This window comes from Teleopsis dalmanni, chromosome X (assembly GCF_002237135.1).
Source record: "Teleopsis dalmanni isolate 2A chromosome X, ASM223713v2, whole genome shotgun sequence".
In the NCBI taxonomy this organism is placed as follows: domain Eukaryota; kingdom Metazoa; phylum Arthropoda; class Insecta; order Diptera; family Diopsidae; genus Teleopsis; species Teleopsis dalmanni.
In genome coordinates, this window is record NC_051848.1 from 60,808,971 (window position 1) to 60,832,247 (window position 23,277).

At 25.7% G+C, this 23,277-nt stretch overlaps 1 protein-coding gene across 1 annotated transcript; it reads right to left on the reverse strand.

Annotated features, from left to right (window-relative positions):
• Positions 1–503: 503 nt before the first annotated feature.
• LOC119689317 lies at positions 504–17,592 on the reverse strand. The gene is made up of 2 exons (XM_038104120.1): positions 16,607–17,592; positions 504–937 (listed from the first exon to the last, which is right to left on the reverse strand). Exons 1-2 carry the CDS (start codon positions 16,758–16,760, stop codon positions 708–710), a joined length of 384 nt encoding a protein of 127 aa, XP_037960048.1. The 5' UTR covers positions 16,761–17,592; the 3' UTR covers positions 504–707.
• Between the last annotated feature and the right edge of the window lie 5,685 nt (positions 17,593–23,277).

The window sequence follows — 23,277 nt, forward strand, 5'->3', positions numbered from 1 at the left end:
ATAATTTTTTTTTAATTTTAAACATTTTCAGCATTTTTGTTTTTTTTTTTTTTTAATTAAAAGATACAATCAATTTTGAATTTTACACTGAAAACATTTTGCTGTATGATTCAGTCTCTTCTACAAAAAATTAAACAATGCATAAATATTGATTCTCGAACTTTATATTTTGTATGACAGCAGGTAATCATTAAAAAAAAAGCGCAATTGTAAGAAATATATAAAGTTAAATGATAAGCACATGATGTATATATTGTATTGTATATAAATATATCAGCGAAAAATATATAAAGGTAAACATTATTAAAATTTTAATAAATTTTTTTTTCTTTTTGTTTAATCAAAAAATGGTAGTGACTGCAAATTTATTAATTTTAACTTGAAATGCATTTTCTGTTATCTTGTTTTTGTTTTTTTTTTGTTTGTTTGGTCTTCTTTAAATTAATTTTTATTTTAATTTTAATTAATATTTATTTTAATTTCAATTTATTTTAATTATTAATTTTTATTTTAATTTTTTTGTCTTTAATTGTGTTAGTCTTTTATTGTTAGTTAAGCTGCTTTTTTTTAATATTCGTTTCTTTTTCTTCTTATAAAAGTTTGTTTGTTCTTATACTTAAATTAAATTAAATTTTAATATTTATTTTAAATTGTTTGCATTTTTTGTTCTCGACATTCTCGTCATATTGAAGAAACGCGCTTCGAATTTAAATATTTACTTTAACATCACGCGCGAATTGCGATTGGGGAAGTGGCTGTTTCTTGACCTCCTGAGGTTCTTCATGCTCATGCTCTTCCTCGTCTTCGCAAATGCTTTCATGATGCTTACGTGAATCGCGCTTACGCATATAATTAATCAATGGACGCTTCTTGTGCTCCTTGCAGAAAGGGCACTCCTTCTTTTGAGCTTTCTCAGATTTTATTTGATTGCACTTCTCTACAAAGACAAAGAAAAATAATAATTTAATTTATATTTATAATAGGATTCTGTGTATAAAAAGCATTATTTTTTACATGATTTTTATTTACACTAATTTTATTTTAACCATTTAGATTATTAATTTAAAAAAAAAGGTTTTTCGAACAGCAGTAAACTACAACAACAAAAATTCCTTTTTATATTGTTTTAATTAATTCAATTTTGGGGTGACCCTAAAGCTGTTTTGAGTATTACCAAATAACCATCATCAGTGGTCTTGGAAATAATTTTTGTATTTAATTATTCGTAAATAATTTTTTGAGACTGCAAATTTCGAAGTCGTGCCCTGCCAAATTTGAAGCTCAGAGTCGGCCTTCATTAGCCAACTGATCCAAAGCCGTACTTGACTTTTATGTTTGCACATTTTTCTGGAGTTTTGTTAATTTGCTTTGAAAGTTTTATTAACAAATTCACTTGCTGTGTTTATATTAGAACGAAACCATAAACCAGCTGTAGCATAATTGAATTAATTAATCATATTTTTATTTTTAATTGTTAAATTTCAATACTAAACTGTTTGAGGCATTATTAATAATAAGTATTATTATTAATTTTATTTATTGTTTATTTAAATTAAAGTACTTATTGAATTAATTAATTATATTTTTATTTTTAACTGTTAAATTTCAATACTATTCTGTTTGAGGCATTATTTATAATAAGTATTATTATTAATTTTATTTATTTTTTATTTAAATTAAAGTACTTATCGCTTAAAATGTTCAATTTAATCAGTATTACTTTTACTTATCAGTTATTTTATTTATATATAGTGCATTATTATTATTATTATTATTTGTTCTTAATTAATTAAGAACAAATTCTTAATTAAAATAATAATTGCTAAAACTTTAATGTTTTTAGTATTAATGTTAATAATTCGTAGTTTCAAATATAATGATAAATTTATTTATATTAATAATTTTTCTTTTTATTGCATACTATTGTTTGCTTACCATAAAAAATTTATTTTTATTATTGTTACAAGTTTGATTTTTTTTATTATTAATCTTAATCTTAATTAATTTTAGTTTAATTTATAATATTTACTTTATTTATATTAATAATTTTGTTTTTTAGTTATATACTATTTTTATAATAATTAATTTACACTATTGTTAAAATTTTAATTTTTATATTTATCATTAATGTTCATAATTCATAGTTCAGTTTTTAATATCAAGTTTATTTATATTATTATAAATTTTGTTTTTAATTATTTACTATATATATTTATTACATAATAGTTGTTTTTTTAATATTATTTTTATTTATACTATATAAATAATTCTTATTCCGGATACATTTATATCGCACATTCTATAGTGTCTTGATTAATTCTTTAATTAAATTTACTAAAGCTTGAGGGTTATATTGTAAAAAATAATAATTTGTTTAATGAATAACAATATCATTAAGTGCCCTTCAAAAAAGTTGTAGAACACCTATATTTTTCTAATTAACAATTATAATATTCAAAAAACTATTTTCTAACTACAATTTAAATATACATATATTTTACACAATACTGGTTCATGCTTATTATTTAAAATTTACATAATTACTGTTTATGAAGTATAAACGTATAAAAATTAAAAAAGATAATATTTTTTTATTATCAGAGCAGTTTTAAATAATAGTCAGTATATACAGTTATTTTATTCAAATTACACGTATAAGTATACGTGTAATTACAACTGTTTTTCTGTTCAAGTAATCTAAAAATATTTCATACTTTGTCTGATGTGAAATGCTTTCTGAACTTACTTTAGAATTTTAATTAATAGTATGGTAAAATGTTAAACTGTTAGATTGTTAATATGTTAAAAAAAAGATATAGGCAATATGGTGATGTTGTTGAGCGCGAAAAAGAATTGTACGTGGCTTTGAGTCAGTTGGTTAGGGTGCGCTGACTCTGAGCTTCAAGTTTGGTAGGGCACGATTTCAATCTGTGATACTTGCAGTCTCAAAAAAAATAATTTACGAATAATTATATACAAGACTTATTTCCAAGACCACTGATGATGGGTATTTGGCAATACTTGAAACAGCTGTATGTTCAGCCAAAAATTCAATTAATTAAATAAATAATATAAAATGAATTTTTTGTTGTTGTAGTTTACTAGTTTTCGAAAAAACCTCTTTATTAAATATAATTTAAATTTATAAAAGATGTTTTAAGTCGGTGTTTAGTGTTTAATTAAATTAATATAGGGAGACATACATTAAGACCGAAAAGTTTTCGGAAATTCTCATTTAAAATTCGCGCGCTGTATATTTTTCGATATTTTAAGTTTATGTAGTTTGGCAGCACTGTCCTTAATTACTATGCCAAAAATGAGCGCGATCTGTCAGACAGTTCGTTTACGGCAGCTGTTGAAACCAGTTCACCTCAGTAGTGCGTTGCGAAAAAAACAATGGAAAAAAATATTGAACAAAGAGTTTGCATCAAATTTTGTGTTTCGAACGAAATTTCGTGTGCAGAATCGTTGCGAATGCTACAAAAGGCTTATGGGGAATCAGTTTTATCGAAAACTCAAGTTTATGAGTGGTACAAAGCCTTTCAGGACGGTCGTACGACCGTCGAAGACATTTCGCAACGCACTACTGAGGTGAACTGGTTTCAACAGCTGCCGTAAACGAACTGTCTGACAGATCGCTCTCATTTTTTGCATAGTAATTAAGGACAGTGCTGCCAAACTACATAAACTTAAAATATCGAAAAATATACAGCGCGCGAATTTTAAATGAGAATTTCCGAAAACTTTTCAGTCTTAATGTATATGAAGTCTTTAATTTATAAAAAATATTTTTCAACGAAGAATTAAAATTAGGACTTTATAGGATTCAAAAAGTAGTTTCAAAAAAAAATCTTCCGCCGCTTTAGACAATAATACACTTGTACAAAACATGTTTTTAGCAAAATATATAAGAATGTACGCTAACTATAATATTTAAATTTTTATTTTAAATTTAACTTCAAGTATCCAGTATTTAGATCATTTTAATAATTTTCTATTTGTAATAATTTATAATAATTTAGTATCTATATAATTAAAGACAATTAAAGTTGATTAAAGATACAAGGCAGTTTTAATGTATACTACCACAATTAAACTATTAATCTGTGCGCCCACAGTCTGAGAATATCTTTACGATGTACTACGTGTACCATTTCCATTGCAATGTTTTATACTTTAACCTTCAAAAGTTTAACTATTCTTGAGATTTTTTAATATAATTAAGAAAAATATTTAACTACCGCAACTTTATATAAATCAAATAGAGAGAAAAGTTAATTTTTTTTTCTAATTTAATCATTTTTTAAATCATTTCCAGGCAATTCAAAAACAAATTCTTGTGAAGAATATATTTTTGTATTATGTCATTCTTTGCAAAAAGATAAATGCTATAAATTGCCGGTTATCTATATGATTCAATTAAACCAACGCTATATAAAGAGGCGCAGCAGCAGACTGAGAAAAATTAAAATTATAATAGAAATATTATATTCGTATGTCTGTCCGTCTGTTATAGGATGAATAAATCACCGTGTATGCTTACTACAGATTCACCGCGTAATCAAATACACTGTGAGAGCCTTTTATATCAAACGAAATACTTATCAGTCAAATAAGCGTGTCAGGGTTTAAGTAATATGTTTCTTTTTTAAAATTTTTTTTTTCTTTTATTATTTTTTATTTAAAAATTTAATTTTATATATATATATATAGAAAAATAAACAAATTTTAAAATAAAAATTGCATCAATTCTTCTTGCTGCGCATGGACGCAATATTATATCTGTCACTCATACGCTATGAGTCATTTTATGGTTTGTGTAAGGAGGAATATGAATGAAGTAATACAGATTGCGCATCACGTATTTCTACAGAGTGAATTGCCAGAAGGCGCAATATAACTACTCATAGCCTTGATATTAATGGTTTCCACACCCACTGATTTGGTTTTAGTAATCCCAATCAGTTATGCATTTTATTGGTTTTTCTTTTTCATTTGAAACGAATGTAGTGATAGCAATTAAATGATTCAATATGGTAACAGTAAAGCAGGAAATAATAGAATTATATAGAGCAATAAAATGAAAGAAAAAAAAAGTATCTGTATAGAATTTTCTTAAACTGTTTAATAAAATTAAATAATGCTAATTTTAAGGAATCAAAAAATTTATATGATTTATACAAATTTTATAATTCGTATAGTATTTAAATTATTGCAGTTTCGAATTATAAAAATTCTGCTTTATATTAAATATTCGAGTATTCGATATATTCAGAAGAAATATTTTTTTACCCCTTCACTTTCAACAATATGAACGGATGATCAATTTTTAACTATTTTCAACATGTAAAATGTATATTGATAATATTTTTTTTCTTGATTTTTCAAATGAAAAGCTTTATTTTTGATTTTAAGTCCAATTATAACGAAAGAAATTATTTTCTTAATAGAAACTATTTTTCTAATAGAGAGGTTTTCGAACACTAGCGAATTGCAACAACGAAATTTTATTATTTTTAAGCAATTGCATTTTTGGCTGAAGGGGAAGCTATTTCAGTATTTCCAGATACTCATCATCAGCGGATTTGTTGTTCTAGAAATATTTTTGTTTAAAACTATGTGCAAATACCATTCAGAGTCAGTGTAGTAGAAGAGTAGAGTCAGTGCTTTTTTTTTCTTAATTTGAAATAACAGACTTTATTTGTATTTTTTAAAATATGCGAAAAAATAATGTAGATAAACATTAATTTATAAAACATTTTATTTTAACACAATTTTACAATATCTATTTTCTATATAAAATTTTAAATATATAAAATTTTAATAAATAAAACAAAATAAAATAAAATAAAAATAAATTAATAAAATAAAATAAAATAAAATAAAATAAAATAAAAATAAATTAATAAAATAAAATAAAAATAAATAAATAAAATAAATTAAATAAAATAAAATAAAATAAAATAAAAATAAATAAAATAAAAATAAATAAAATAAAAATAAATAAATGAATGGATCTGTTGTTTTAGCAGCTTGAACGTGTTCGATCCGAATGTTCGAAATCAAGTACATATTTTCGAACTTCTCGAGCATCATCTGTTCAAAAAACAGCAGCTCGAACGTTATAGTGTTCGATCCAAATGTTCTAAATCAAGTATGCTCGAGCATAGAAATATTGAAATCCTGTGAAATCCTAGTTTAACCCTCTACTTACTAGTTAAATTTTTTTTTTTGGTTGGTTTGAAAAGTTTGCTGGAGTTTCTACAACTAAACTGCCTTAAGACATTCTCGACAGCTAAAAGGTTAAATATTTTAGATTAAATTAAATTTTGTGAAAAGTTTTTATTTCAATAATCTCAACTACTATCTGCATTATTTTAGTATTAAAAATGAAAAGTTACTAATATTACCTATTCAAAGAAATTATAATAACTTTCGTTACTAAAAATATTGTTTCAATTTATAACTTGTGTACATCTAAACTACATATACTTTAACTATACATTTTTTTCAGTGTAGTTAATACAATTATTTCAAAGTCATAGAGCACACGCATATCATTGAAACACTGCATTGATTTAGAAAATTCTCTATGTGTTGTTAGTAGTAGATGCGCAAGGACGCACACTGTAAATATTCTCATAAAAAACAATAAAATACATATTATATATAATTATGTGAGAGATTATGTATGTCAGTAGTACAAAACAAAAATAAAATATTACCAAATTAAAGACACACACACAGTTTTTTTTTCTCTGCTATTTAAAACTTTAATCTATTTTTATGTGCAATTTAAATTTATCAATTCAGTGACTCCACCCGATAAGCAAACGCAACGCAATTCAATACAACAAAAAAAAAAAAAAATTAGCAGTAACAAAAATAACAAAAAAAAAAAGTAAATAAATAAATAACAACAACTTATGTCATCAATTAAATCTAACTCGTTAAACTGGCTTTTTTTACTACGTAGATTTGAACTTAACTGCCTTAATGAATTCCACTTGAATACGCTTAACCCCACCTGTAAATTATATCTCATATTTATAGTTCTATTCTCAATCGCAAGTACATAGTACATTCTCGTTAGCATATTTTCTTCAGATTAATTTACTTCCTTTAGCAATACTGAAATGCTACAGAAAGCAACGCATGTGGCACTTCTCTTCAATTTCGCATTTATTGTTGTTATATTTTTCTAGCTATCAGACCACCCATCAATTATACATGTTTTTATAATTACTTTTTGCATTTATTTTTTTCTTAAATTAATTTTAATCTTTTTATATATATTTTTTTTAAATTAATTTTTTTATAACATTTATACTTATTTAATTTGAAAAAAAAAATGCTTTGAGTTTTATGTAGTTGAATTGATAAGGAATTAAACAATTCTTTAAAAAAGTATCAGAGATAATGATAAAGTAGTACCATTTGTAATATATACAATATTACTTTTTAACCTATCTAAATATCTATCTATAATTTATATTTTTATAATAGCAATATTTCAAATATCTCAAGTGCATTTTGCTATGTAAACAAAAAATGTTATCTATGTTATTTAGGTCATATATTATTGCATTCACGTTTGGAAGGTGCATTGAAAAGAAAATACTTCGTATCTTTTCTTAAACTTATCACTGCTACCTTTCTATTCTACATAACAGGTTTCTATACACTACACAAATAGCGTGCATAGACTACATTATTTTATCAAGACTTTTGTAACGTAGTTATCTATTCATTAAAATTTAACTTCTCTATTTATCTTTTTTTCCTGGTTTCAGCGCGAACACATATCTCATTTTTTTTAAGTAGATAAATAAATTTTGTGTTATAAACTTTTTGGTATAAACAAATTTTCATCATGTATTTTTATATGATCAAAATATATATGCTATAAGTTTTACGATAAAAAAGGGGCTATTGACATTGTTTGTATGCAATAGTATTTATACAAGTACATTTAATATTATATGTATGCACCGTACCATAGTTAAATGCAAATTTTATATAAATCTGCTTAGGTTTGAATACAAATTTGCATAGAAAAAACTTGCAGTTCTTAGAAAATTTTTATTAAATCTGTATAGATTTGAATACAAATAATAATAAACACTAATAAACATTGCGTATGATTTGCCATACTTAATTGAATTTACAGCAATTAAAAAGTAAATCCCTTCACTTCTCTCACGCATATAGTGATTCATTCCTTTATTACATTAAATTAAATAACATTATATACATATTTATGTATATTAACGTTAATAAGTGAACAAAGTTTGTAGCACATAAGACAATATTGTTGTTATTGCAATTTTTTTTTTGTTTTGCATATTGTAAAATACATTACACTGTTAGTGCACTAAGTCTAAAATTCTACAAGGTCTATAATGCCAAAGAAACAATTAAAGGAAAAGTTGAAAAACTATTGCAGACAATTTTAAACATATTTATTGTTATAGTGTTTATGGCAGAATGGAGCTAAGGTTGTTAGTGGGATATTTAACGGGTCACCATGGACTGCGTTATCACCTTAACAAAATGGATCTGTCCGAAGAGATAGATTGTCGACTCTGCTTAGAAGCGGACGAGACTTTCAATCACATTCTCTGTCACTGCACAGCCTTGATCTGGGCCAGGAGGAGATCACTTGATCGAGAACTACTCTACTCTTCTGACATTAGGAAGTCCTCAACGGCCGAATGTCTTCTGTTCGGTTAGGGTCTGTTGCAGCACAATAGATCAATCATGGTCGCAGTGCTCGGTTCAGCTGGGAGCTTGTTTATGATTGGCGACGATATTTACACCAAACTTTAAGAGCATTTAAATTGATGCATTATTTTCCATATAAAATCCAATTGATCTATTTTTAGAGTTATGAATTATAAACTAACATAATCACAGTCAAAATGAAAGAGTAGAATTATCAAATATTTAAAAATTAAAACTTTGGTTTTAGCATTTTAACGAAATTTAGGCGGAAATGTACAGTTAGACAAATTTAAACATTTAAGCGAATAAATGTCCCAAAATTAACCCTTTTTTATTTTTGCGGTGGTTATTTTAGTAACCACTCATTTTGCAAACGACGACGCTTTAATTAATTCATTTTACAATTTTGTACAGACGTACATTCTTTCGCTGCACGTCCAAAATATAAACGTATTTATGATTATATTTTGTTTTTGTTTACCCCTTCTCTTTTTTTTCGCAAAAGCTTTCGTTTGCTACTTAATGGAGCTGTAACAAAAAAAAAAAAATAAGTGCATCCGTCCGTCGACAAGCAGTAAACACACTTCGCTTCTTTTATTATTTTGATATATTTAAAAAACAAAATTTTTGTTTGCAAAAATGTGTGTGCTATTTTTAGCGAACAACAAAAAACAAAGATTAATTCAAAAATAAAAATAAAAAACAAAAACAAAAACAAAAAGCATATAAGTAACATATGAATGTTTATATGTATGTGTGCTTAATAACATGTTTTTTTCATTTGATATTTACGTGCAACTACATATGTTCGTCCACCGTGAATGTCGTTGAATGCTTTTAACGCTACTGGTTTACTTAAATTTATCATAATGAATTTTACACTTGTTAACAAATTTTTTTTTCTCGAGAAAATAAGAAATATATATTCTGTTCAATTCACATTTATAAAAAATTTTTTATAAATTTTACTATTGTTTATAGTGTAACAATATATGTAATTAAGATTATTTTAAATCAAGAAAAAGTAGTTTAAACTTGATAACCTTTAAGTTGAATTTTAATATAAGAATGTGTGTTCGTATGTCTTCCTTCAATTCATAGTATGAACCATAATAGCTGAATCACATAGCTGTTCAGATCAGCATAAACAGTTTAGGAAAAAAAATTGTTTACGTTATGTTTCTGAACCTACCTAATCTTTAAAAGAGAATTTTTTAATACAACTCTTGTTATTGGTATTGTGATTATTCAACATAAAATAATATTTGTCTCTAAAAGATAGCTTTTCGATATAGCTTTTGTAACAGAAAATATTGTTGCTTAATTCTTTAGAATAGAATTTCTTTGAGCAGCTATTATAATTCTTTGCTTTCTTTTCTAACAATTATCAACCTAATTCTTGTACACATACTCTTTCTATTAAAATACTTGAGAGAAAGCTCTTTAAAGCAAGTTTTTTAAAAATCGCATAAAAACTTTAAACTTACTTTGTACCTCTATATGATTCAGTGATCACCAGTACGAGTATATCAAAAATTATTTACAATTATGTATAGTACATAGTTACATTATAATTCGAGCAGCAAACATTATAATTATATTTTATTAAAAAATTATTAAGTCATACAAAATTATTTTACTAATGGTTTACTTTAAAAATTATATTAGTTATATCTAGTTACACATGTGATTTAATCATTGCATACCCTGTATGTATTAAATAATAATTAAATAATCTTGTAACTTAATAGTTTGTTTTTATAGTCTTTATAAGTTTACCTCAATACAGCTTTTACAACAGTGAATGTATCACTGAATGTGTGTAAAATAACCTTTTTTTATAATTATTAACCTTTGTTTTGTTATTTAAAGACTTTGTGCACTTTTTTAATTAAAAACACTTATTTTAATTAACTAAATAACTGTTTTTATTTCAAAAAGCTTACAAAAAGTCTTAATCGAGTGAAATAACCTTTCTATGAATAAATAAAATAGTAAAAACCTTTTGATTTTACATATAAAATTTATTGTATATTGCATTTGTTCCTATTGTTCCAAATTGTAATCGAAATAAAGTGCAAATAATATGTTTTTCTATTTCTATAATTGGCAATTATAAACTCTTGAAATTGAGTATAAAAGTATATATTATTATTGTTTATAAACACCATAATTAAAATTATAGCACTTGATCTATTTATTATATACATATATCGAACGTATATGTTTTACTACAATAGAGTGTAAAAATGTATTAATTATTATTATTTTTATAATAATATATTGTGTTTTATTATTATTATTTTTATTTATATAAAAATATATAGTGTTTTTATTATATTATTATTTATATACAGCATAGTTGAAAAAAGGCACTTGATATAAGTCTATTATAACATTCAAAATACACGTATACAATATTTATTCAACCTTTAATAATTCTAAATCAATTTAAACAATAAATATATGCATATATGTTAATTTATACTCCATATTTAAATTCTAACTAAATAAATAAATGCAACAAATAATTTCTGGTTCCAAGGAAAAAATTTTTTTTTATTATTCTAAATCTTAATATTATGTTAAGTAAAATTTAGCTGAAAAACTTTTTTTTAAAAACAAATAATTTCATATATTTACATACACTTATTTTTAGTTTATTAGTCGGAATGTAAAAAAATACATTAATTTCTAAAGAAAATTTTTTGTTGAATAATCTTTCACTTATTACACTTTGCTTTCCAACACTCGCATTCTGCAGTGAATTCTTTAGGTCCTTTACGAGTATTAATGAATTAATCTCTTTTTTTTTTTGAAAGTTATTTTGGGGAAAACTATTCTTTGACAGTCTATATATTGGACAATAGTATTAAAAATTAAATGCATTTCAATATTTTAAATTCAATTACTTAATGTTAAAACCATTTTAGTAATAAGCTACTTTTTATGAGCTCATCAAAATATTGCACAGCCATAGATTTTACGATTCTCAAATTAAAATTGAATTTACAAAATGAAACTAATAAGTAATTTTATGGTCATACATATGGCTTTTATCATCTTTTTAGTATCATCAAAGGATGAATAAAATATCAATCTAGTAAACTGTACGAAAACTGTTATAAAAATTAATTTTAAACCTCAATTTTACTTAAGTGTGGGTCTAAGCTATGTATATTTTTATTATAAATTCTATATTAAATCAATTTTTCTCAGCGGTATTTGAATTCAGACTTCAGTAGCAATGATTAACTACTAAATTTCAATATGTTCCCATAAAAATTACTAAATATAGATATTTGTCAGTACCTGGAACAATATATGTTCAATAAAAAATTTGATCTAATTAATAATTATTTTCAATTTTACATTTATACTAAATATTATAAACAATTTAAAAAATGTTCTTTTTATAGTAATTACTCTAATTTCTAAAGTTTTAGCATGTTATTAAAAATTTGCATATGTATACGACGCTATAACTACGTATTATTTAAGAATAAATGCATTTTTTAATATATATATACTTTGTTACCAAAGTCTGTTATTGTTTTTCTTTGTGTAACAGTCAGAAGAATCAAATAAATTTATTATTAATGATTAACTTTATGAAATAAATTTTTCTAGATATGTATGTGGTTTTATAAACATTAATTAAGCTTACCGGATTATTTCTCAGTAAGAACGAATATCAGTTTACTATATTCTATAGCTAACTTATGAGCACAAAAACAGATATTAATTTTCTATCTAAGGTAAATAATGAATATCAATAGTGCGACTTCCAGAAATAGTAACAGATATCTGTTACTATATAAACTTATGGTTTAGTTAAAAGATATTTTAATAAAAATCTGTTTTTGTCTTTTTTAACTATTGATGTGTGTTTATCACAACTATTGTTTAAATATTCAAATAACTAAAATCACTTATTAATTGAAAACACTTATCAATTGAATATTATTTAAGTTAAAAAAAAATACAGTTATTATTTTTCCTAGTATCGAATTCGATACGTTTACATCTGTTTTTAGCTTTTTAGTCTATGTAATTTTTTTATTCTACCAAGATATGGGGTAATGAAATATAAATAATATTACACCAAATACAATATTATATCAAACGATATATGTTTATATTATAACTAAGCAACTTGATGATTTTTCAGCAAAAGTTGTATGTAATTGCATCTACAGTAGATTGTTTCTTAATAAAAAAATATATATATTTAAAGTTTTATTATCTACAATAATTTTTTACATAAACTAAATTTTTATTGAGTTACAATAAGAAAACATATTTTTTGTATATATGATTAAAGAGGGGTCATTCAATATAACACCCCTTCTAGTGTCGAAAACTTGGATTTTTTTCAGAGTAATTAACTTGATAATATATGTTACATAACACCTATTGCAGGGTAAAGTAATTTTTAATCTTAACTGACTGGAGTATATAGATATAAACATATATAATATCAGTTAATACTAAAAAACAAAAAACAGATGTTAATGTATCGAATTCGATATTAGGAAAAAATGATAAAGAGTATTTTTGTTTAAACTAATATTAAATTGATAAATATTTGTATTTAATAAGTGATTTTAGTTATTTGATTTAAATAATATCTGTATTATACATACATATGTATATCAAAAGTTAAAACAAACAAAAACAGCTTTTTGTTAAAAGATGTTTTCTCCAAACCATAAGTTTATACAGTAACAGATATCTGTTACTATTTCTGGACGTCGTACTATTGAAATCAAATATAAAATTTAGAAGAAAAGTTAATATCTCCTTTTTTTTATTTATAACTCAGTTATAGCATATAGTTAATTAATTAAGAATTTAATCAACTTGATCTGGTTTTAGATCTTAGTATTATAGTTCTTATTACCAGCTTTTGATTTATAATTTCATTAGTATATCAAAAAACATGTCTTTAGGTACAAATTAAAAATACTTAAATTATTTATGTTTAAAGCTGTAAAAAAAAAAACATTAAACTCAATTCGTCAATTTGGCTTTTGCTGTTGTTAATCTTTAATGGAATATAACTCTTAATAAAAAGTTACTCTTATAAAAACAACAAATAATCTCCCTTCAAAAGCTGTAATCTGTACGGCCTAATAGCAATAACTGTTCCATGTGTAATAATTTAAAATAAATATTATACCATTTTTTTTTTTTTAAATAAATAAAATTGTGCCAATTAACTAAATTTCTTTTTTAAGTTCTTAAACATTGACTTCCAAAAAAGTTGTAATCTGGTGTAGTTCAATGTATCACAATATTGTTGTTGTTATACTCATTATATCGTTAATGTTGTTGTTTCTGTCTCTGTCTTTGAAGTTCCCTTTAAAAGTATTTTGCGTATTGTAATTGCCTATTGTTATTCATTTTACGGCTATTTTTGTTTACTTTTATTTCCTTATACCTCCATTATTTGTTCCCTTTACGAATTTAATAATAATAAAATTCTTTGTTTATTTTAGAAACAATAATAATAATAACAAAACAAGTTTGTACTTAATTTTATAATTAAAACAATAAAATAATGTAAATAAATATAAAAGAGAGTATGTGAGTGAATTAAACAATAAAATATTGTATATTAAAAAATACATACATCATATATATATACATATGCTTATAACATATATACACACATACATGGTAAACATTAAATTAACAAAGGACTTAATAGTATAAAAACATATAAACATTTATGTCTATGCTTATATAAAATTTAGTTATTTCGGTCAATAACCCTGTGGAATATCTGAAATTGCCTAAAGATAGAAAATTAGTACGAAGGGGTCATAGTAAAACTAAATTGACTCTGAAACTTCACTTCTAGACTAAGAGTCGTTATTAAACATTCAAAAATAAAACGAAACCATAATTGAACCTATCTGGACCTATACAGCACAGTAATTTAGTAATTCAAGTATACTCAAGTGATTTAATCGTTTAAGTCAAAGACTCTGGAATTTGTTTCTGTAAAATCATACATATTATTTACAGAGATTTGATAGACAAATAGTATGTACTATGCAACAACAGAAATGAATCTGTAACTAAAAAAACTTTATTGACTTCCTGATAAGATTTGTTACTCACATTCAAAAATATAAAAAAAAAAACTATTATTGAACCTATACCTATCTGGGCCTATACACTAGATATATTGTGAACTTCCAGTAATGTAAATATTCAAGTGATTCAATTGTTTCAGTCAAATATTAAAATTGGTAGGTAGTGCTACCTGACTTGTGTGAAAACATATTTTTTACGGAGATTTGATAGAACAATAGGGTAGACTATAGTATAGTCTATAGACTGTAGTATAGACTATGCAAAAGAGTAGTAAACAGAGTTTTAGTTGTATAAGAATTTAACAACCAATTATCTTATTGTCCTTATACACAAAAATGGTACATTAAGTTAATAAAACAAAAAAATAAATTAAATTGTTTAAAAAGTATTATAAAAAAAAATTAAATTTCTTTTGAAATCTTTGGTTAATTTTTTTATGAAATCATTCTCTTCGTCGTTAGGTCTTGTTTTTTTTTTTAAATTATGTATGCCCATGTTTTATATATTTTTCGAACTTTTTACTATGTTATACTGAGCTTTTCTTTAGAAATTTTTAATCATAATACACTTTTGTTTATCATTTTGGTGCATTTTTGTTTATAAAATTATTCTTTTCGTATTTTTCTTGAATTTTTATCACTAAAAAAAAAATATCAAAGAGAAACAGAAGTAAATTCACTTCATAATGGGAACATTCGCAATTACCGATTTAATTATCTTAGTAAATGATTTTGAAGGTTTTTAATGGGTGTGCCAAAAAGCCGTGTTCGTGTAAAAGCCGCCATATGGCCATGTAAAGAGAAGACCAAACGAACATAAAAAGGTTGAGGTAGGCAATGGCAAAAATGATTGGAGAATCCAGAAGCATATAAGGAGCTTTGACCCGAAATAAGGTAAAACTAAAAAAAAAAATGAAGGAGATGCACAGTGCTATGTTATATGTAGAACACAACTAAAAGAATAATTTGTAAAATTCAAATTAATCAAACTGATGACGTATAGACTCTAGTACAAATCGGAAAAGGGTATACTTATTAAATAAAATTCAACAAATTTTATTATCACAATTTAAAAATTGATAAGACTTACAAGACCAAATTTATAAATTGGGTAATCCATAATGGGTAATTTTTTCTGTTATATTTTTTATATTTTCAAATTTATTAAAATAAAAAATCCAAATACGTTCTATTGAAAATTGTTAGCAGTGATATTATAATTATGTATAAATAGCACAAATAGCATAAATAGTTTAACAGAATGCACATTTACGCGATGTTATAACATAGCATATACATATATTGAATGGTGTACGTATATACGCACACACACATATATGAAAACATATTATGGCACAAGTGGATTTTTGGCTACGTGCGTTTGTGCTTGCGACTAAAATTTCTTGTTTTATTTTTCCATACGCTCGTTTTCATCACATTTGTTTGTTGTCCAAATATTTGTTTTTGGACTTCTGTTAAACATTTCATTTCATTTTGATTTTATTTATTTTTTTTTATTATTTTTAAATTTTTTAATTTTTATTGTTTAAATTATGTATTTTCATTTGTTATTATGATTTTTTTTATTACATTTATATTTTTATTTAATTTATGTTTTATTTAATTTATTTATAATAAAATAACAATTATTATTTGACCTTAATATTTATTTTTTTTATGTTTGTTAATTTAATTCTTTTTTTAATTGTATTTACTTTTTTATATTTTTTTTTTGCTGTTGATGCAACAAGCACAAATCATTTGATGCATCAACTTACCTTGTACTCTGCTATAGGAATCCTTAGTGTGTACAGTTGAACAATTCTCCAAAGTGCCATACGGAAATTGTTCAAAATCTCGGTAATAAGTATTACGTATCGAACCGCCATAGGACATGGTGGAGTCACCAGCAAAAACGCCCCATACATCCATAATTGTATTTAATAGTTCTCCTCTTTTTGTGCTTAATTTGTAACTATTTTAGTTGCAGTTCTATTCTGTTTCGTTGTTGCTTAACTTTTACCCGCCAAATCGTTAATTTAGTGGTTATAATTGCAACCAAATTATTTTGTCGTTTGTTTTTGTATACACAGAGAAAATATTGAGGCAGGCCCGTTTTTTATGCTTCGCACAATAAATTCGTGCAAATTCTTTATTTTTTTGTTTTTGGTAAAAAAAAAGTTTTTGTTGCTTTTTTTCAGTGCTTATTTTTGTCCGTTCATTGACTTTACAAAAATGCAACTTCAATAATTTTGCTCTTTTACATAAAATTGTTTTTCTTCTTTTTTTGCTCACAATATTTCAATAAAAAATGTTTTCAATTTTATTTTCACTCTACTATATAAAACGTTTGTTATTATTTGTAATTTTATTTTACAATCAAATTGCTAAAACGTTTTTCTTTAATAAATTAAAAAATTTTAAAACCTTGCTTTACACCGAAAAAGCTCTCTACTATTTGAAGTCTCGTAATAAACTGAACTGAATTTGTCAAAGTTGCCTGCAATTTTCTTTTCACTCGTTGCCTATAGTTGTTGTTTTCTCTGCTGCGATTGCTGTTTTTCTTTATTCTGTTAATTTTCTTGTTTGCTATTTGCTTACTGATTCGATTCGTTCGTTCGTTGCTTCGTTCGTTGGTGGGTTTGTTGTCTTCTCGTACTTTTGCAATGCACACACACATATATACACTTGTGTACTATGCGTATCGTTGTGTACATACTCGTGCTTAAATATGTATATATTTTTGTTTGTTTGTTTTGTTTTTATATTGTTACTTTTTGGTCACACCAAATAGCGTTTCGTATACTTGTAAGGTGTATGCTAAAAATGTGGTATGTGCACATATGTACGTCACGTACACACACGTTTTAAAAAGTAGACCTTTTTTGTCGATGTTTTTCGATTTATTTTTTCTATTTTATTATTTTTTTCGTTAATTTTAAATTCAAAAATAAATCAGAAGGCAACAGGGATTCATTTTACTGCGAAAGGTCATTCACAACTGACGTCAGTATCAAATGGGCCGTGCACACCCACTCAATATAGATATGTGTGGGGTGTGGGATGTGGGATGTGGGACGTGGGATATCTAAAGGCGTTAAAGCACGGTACAGTATTACTGTACGCTTGAGAAAAGTTTCCGTATAAGGGCATCAAATATGAATGTCATTTCTTCTACTTCTTAGAAGATGGAAATGTGTCTATTTTTAGCATGTCAAAAATCTTAGCAAGGATAAAACAAATAAGTTCAAGTACTGTTTGAAATGTATTTGAAGGTAAAGTGAAGAAATTAATTAGTGTAATTATTAAATTAGATTTCATATAAGCTGTTTGCAATGAAATTTATTGAAGGATGAAACTTTCAATCAATTGAAGGATGACACTGTTAAATTGTCAAATCACTAATTAACAAGTTAAGCTAATACTGTCAGAAATCAAACTACTCAAGTATTAAGTGGTCTCAACGCTTTAGACAAAAGCTGTTGAATGTCTTTGAGATCTACAATAATTATTATAATATAGTCTTTCAAAATTTTTAGTTGGAATGAAAGATTCTTTAAAACCAAGCAAATATTTTTAAAATAAAATTACAAAACTAAAATAAAAAACCATAGAGATATACAGTAATCCCCCCTATAACGCGGTAGATTGGTTCCGCGTTATAGAAAAATGCGTTACAGGGGTATTCCCGTATACCCCGTATACACACGTGTAAAGGTTCTCGAAGCTAATTATGAACTGAACAAATCCCCGCGTTATATGTGGGAAAGTCCGTGTTATACGCAGGATTGAAATCGCGTAATATGAAGACGCGTTATAAGGGTACCGCGTATTATAAGGGGGGACTATTGTATACGATCTCGTTTTATATATTCCAGTAAATATATTTTGTTATTGCAAAATGTTTTGTTACCATTTTAATACGTTACCATGTTCGCTATTTGAGATTATGAATACCACTATTCATTTTTATTAAAATCTGTTATGCCTTTAAATGGACTCATTTTTCGAAGAGACAGAAGTAAGTTGTTTCTATTATTATTTGTTACACTCTAATCCCTTTTTGACAATTTCAATGGATCTTGACTAGCAATTAATCTACTTGTCACTTTAGGCTTACGATTTATAAAGCTTTTTATTAATAACGTCCATGTAACTTGGTTTTAAAGATACCTGGCTTAAAAGCTTTAAATTTTTATATTAATTACACAAAAAAAAAAACTAAACTAATTAAAAAGCTGCAAGTTTTAAAGGGCTAAACTTTGTCACTGATGTTTGAGTGAACTACCAATTAAAATAATACAGACATCTTAAGCAATGTGTGTCTTCACTAATTGCTTTTAAGACTCTAATTTGGTGTCGCTAGATCTATGAGGACTACCTCTGATTTCGGCTAACCAGCACTAACTATCTAATGACAACTAGTATTCCTTGCGAAATTACGGTGTCCCATGAATATTAATCGTAATTAATCTTTAGTCATTGTTTGGAAGGTGTACAAATATTTTATTAAGTTCTGTTGTCAAATTACAACACCCGAGACATCGTTATACTTTAATATGCTTTATACATTGTGTGAAAACTGTACCTTAAGTTTATCAATACCTCGTATTTACACGCAAGAACTCCATAAGGTAAAGTTTACTGAGAGATTTATACTTGAAATCGGACATTCCTTCATAGGTCCTATGGTACTTGGAAAATTCTACACGAAGAAATCTTTGAGTATGACATATGATTTTTTTTTAATCTGGTATAGGTGAGTACATGCTATTAAAAATTAATGTTTTGAAAACAGAAGAAGGTGTGTCATGGTATTGCATTGCATTATTATTGGTTGCAATATCGTTGATTATCAACAGCAGTTATTCATTGTCAGCTAATGAGAACCGTTTTATTGTTTTGTCTTAGTTGTTGATGTGTGAAATGATTTTTTTTGAATATTTTTCATGGGTTTAACTCGGTTGACTATATCCGATAGTTGATATACAAACCGATCGCTTATACAGGGTGTATTTTTGGTAGGTACTTTTTTATATATAGTAACAATTGTTAACAGAGTTCTACACCATGCGACCAAATGGTTCATTTTTGTCTGAGAACTGTGTTTTTCAAAAAATTATATCTTTGTCTCAAGGCGACTATACTGTATTAATTAACTATATTGTCTCCAGAAATAAAGTTGTCTCGGTGGAATAAAACTTTTTTCCTTTGCAAATAGACACGTTTCTCGGTAAATATGACTTATAATTTATACATTAACATTGCATAGGATGATACAGTCATAAGACAATGCTTTTGAATTAAGTCAATAAGTAGTTTACCCTTGTGACACCAAAATATATTTCCCGTCACAGTTCCCATTATAGACATCGTGCTCTTTCTCCTTTCCCACTATTGTGATTATCTTTTGGTCTCCAGAGTGTAGTGTTAAATTCATCAACAGTAGCGAATATCTGCGAAAATTTCATTTTTTTACTTAAATTATTTTAACAAGTCTTGGAAATATTTAAGTGATTCCATTTTGCCGTAAATGCAATACTATTTAAAAAAACTGGTGGCAATTTTTGGTCACTTATTTTTTTTTTTGCTAACGTAATCTATATGATCTATTCACAGTAAACCACTTTCTTTTTTACTATTGTGGATGATGATGCGAGGTCCCAGTAAACCTAATCTATTAAACTTTAAATACAAAAAATCGAACAAAACTAGACGTTTGTGACTTTCCATTTTAATTTTTAAATGAAATTTTTGTTAGTCAATTCATAATACCTTTGTGTAAAGGGCATTAAAACTTCGGTAAACCCAAATCTAATTATTTTTTATTTATATTTTGTATTTATATTTTTAGAAAATAATCTAATTCTTTGTGTGTGAGTTACGTATCATTGGTATCATTGGTAAGTAGTAGTTATGTCTCCAGGTGGTCCGCGAGCGAGTCTAGAATTTCTTTGTGGTTTAAAATATAAAGCAAGACTTAACTTATATTTCCTGCTTAAAATTTGAAACAGAATAATTACATAATTATGAAGTATAAATGCTCATATTATTACCCATTCAAATTGAAGTGGTTGGGAAAAAAAGAATGAAATTATATGCCGCCGAAATAAGTTCCGCAAATAAAAATTTTAAAAGAGTAAACCTTTGTACTTTTATGTGTTATTTTAAAAATTTTTCTCTTTATTTCTTTGATAAATAATTATATATGTATACAGGTATAAACATTCTATTTTCAAACTCTTACTTGTTTTAAAACAAAGTCGACTGAAATACATAAAGTTTCTTAATTATTTTGAGTTGCAAAAACACGGAACTTGAGCAATATCTTATTCTTATCATCATTTTACAAGTTATTTATTGACTTGTTTTTGCGTGATAATTATTTAAAAATATTATACAAGTTAAAACGATTTTAAACAGAAATATTTAGCGCAATTCCGTTTTCCCGGGCAATTTGAATAGACTGCTGGTTTTTGTAGAGTCCACTGCATGGCGATATAGCTAACATCTCTACACATCAAAGTTTAATTAAGATTGTACATATATTTTTACATTGATTGTAATGCATGATTTTGTCAGATTTCTTATCTATTCGCAGGGACTATCATTGCAACAATATCTCTATTGACGTTTGTAAGTCAAGCATTAATAACATATGATGCATTCGTCCGGAAATTTACATATATGTATATATATTTGATACTTTAACTCATAGGAGGAGCATAGGGCCGCAACAAATATCTTCCATTCGGTATGATTGGTGGCCAATAGCTTCTAATCTGCCCAGCTTTTTCGCATGTGTAACATGACTTCTCTAGAAAATTTACATAATTAATATAAACTCCTTAGACAAGCTTATATGAACTTCGAAAGCGAAGCTTCATTATCTTCTGATAATGGATAGATATAGAGCGATTTTATAAATAAATAAAATATATGTTCTAGTATATGTATTCTCGTAAATGCAACTCATTTTAATAGCCCTAGAGTAGAGCAGCATTAATCATACAAATCGTTTACTACGACACGTGATTGACAAAGAGATGTAACTATCTTTGACTAAAAGAACTCACTGAAATTGGCTTGATAAAGTCATATCAGCGGAACCAGTTAACATATTTAAATAATTTCACCAACCACTAAGTAATTTCAATAAAAGGCTATATCTATATTTATTATTTCTTCATGAATGTCATCAAGTGCTTATCGTATCTACTACGTTCTTAGTACTACATGTGTAAAACGAATAGAATACAGAATGGTTTATACTAAACTTTGGTTCTATTAGGCAGCTAGGATGTGCTTTTAAGTAGCACTTTATATCTACATTGAACTTTATAGATAGTATTTAAGGCAAGAATAAACGAAATATAGAATTGTTGATTAAATATGTTAATATATTATAAAATGGTTATATGTTGTTGTGCTCAAGAAGCCTTAATACTCTTATATTGTTAAACTGTTATATTGAAATTCAATAGCAATCTTACGTCTTTTAAATAACATTAAATTCAAATTATTTGTGTTTTAATGTTTCATCTTTTTCCACATATTTGTATATGTGTGTAGATTTTCTTGCTATTAACTTAAAAATCCAAGCTCTCCATTGAAAATAATATACTAAGATAATTTATAAGATTAATATTAAGTCTATATGGCTCTATGGTACCGAAGTATATGGTACTACAAATAACATAAACATTGTCGTAATTCAAAAACTTACAAAAAAGTTCAATAACCAATTTATATTGATTATAGCTCTGAGAATTTGAAGAAGTCAAACTTCCATAACTCGAAGTCGAATTTTGCAAAAAAAAGGTTCCACTTATGAAGACTTCGAGTTAGAGAATTTTTCTATATTTTTTTTATTTTTGAAAGAAACTAGAATTAAGATATTTATTTATTTGCAATCAAATAAAACACAGAAGTTATAGTGAAGTAAAATATTCAGAAATTGGGGTTTGGAACTTTAATTTTTTTCTTATTTTCAATAAAAAGAGATTCAAATTTATTCATACTCTTATAGTGATCATCAGTTGTACTATCATTCATTTGGAAATATAAATTCAGAATATTGAATGAGTCTTCTACTTCATTCTGATGAACAATTACATCCACCGAACCCTCATCATCACTTTCCGTTGTGCTTAAAATTAGATCCAGTAATTTAGAGCTCTCTATAGTGCTCAATAATATCGTCATCTGTACCAAAGCTTGATATACAAATTTCATTGTCAAGCTCAATATAAACGTTAAGAATAGCACTGGAATTTATATTATTTAGTTTAAACCACGTTGCAAACGACTGGCATTTGCACAAAGAAGCAACATAAAAAAGAAAAAATTAAACATTTGGTTCGGAAAAAGGGATCTCCCCTAACAGCAAAATGCATTTATACTTAAAACAAAAATTCGACTTATAGAATGCACTTTTCCATATTCCCAT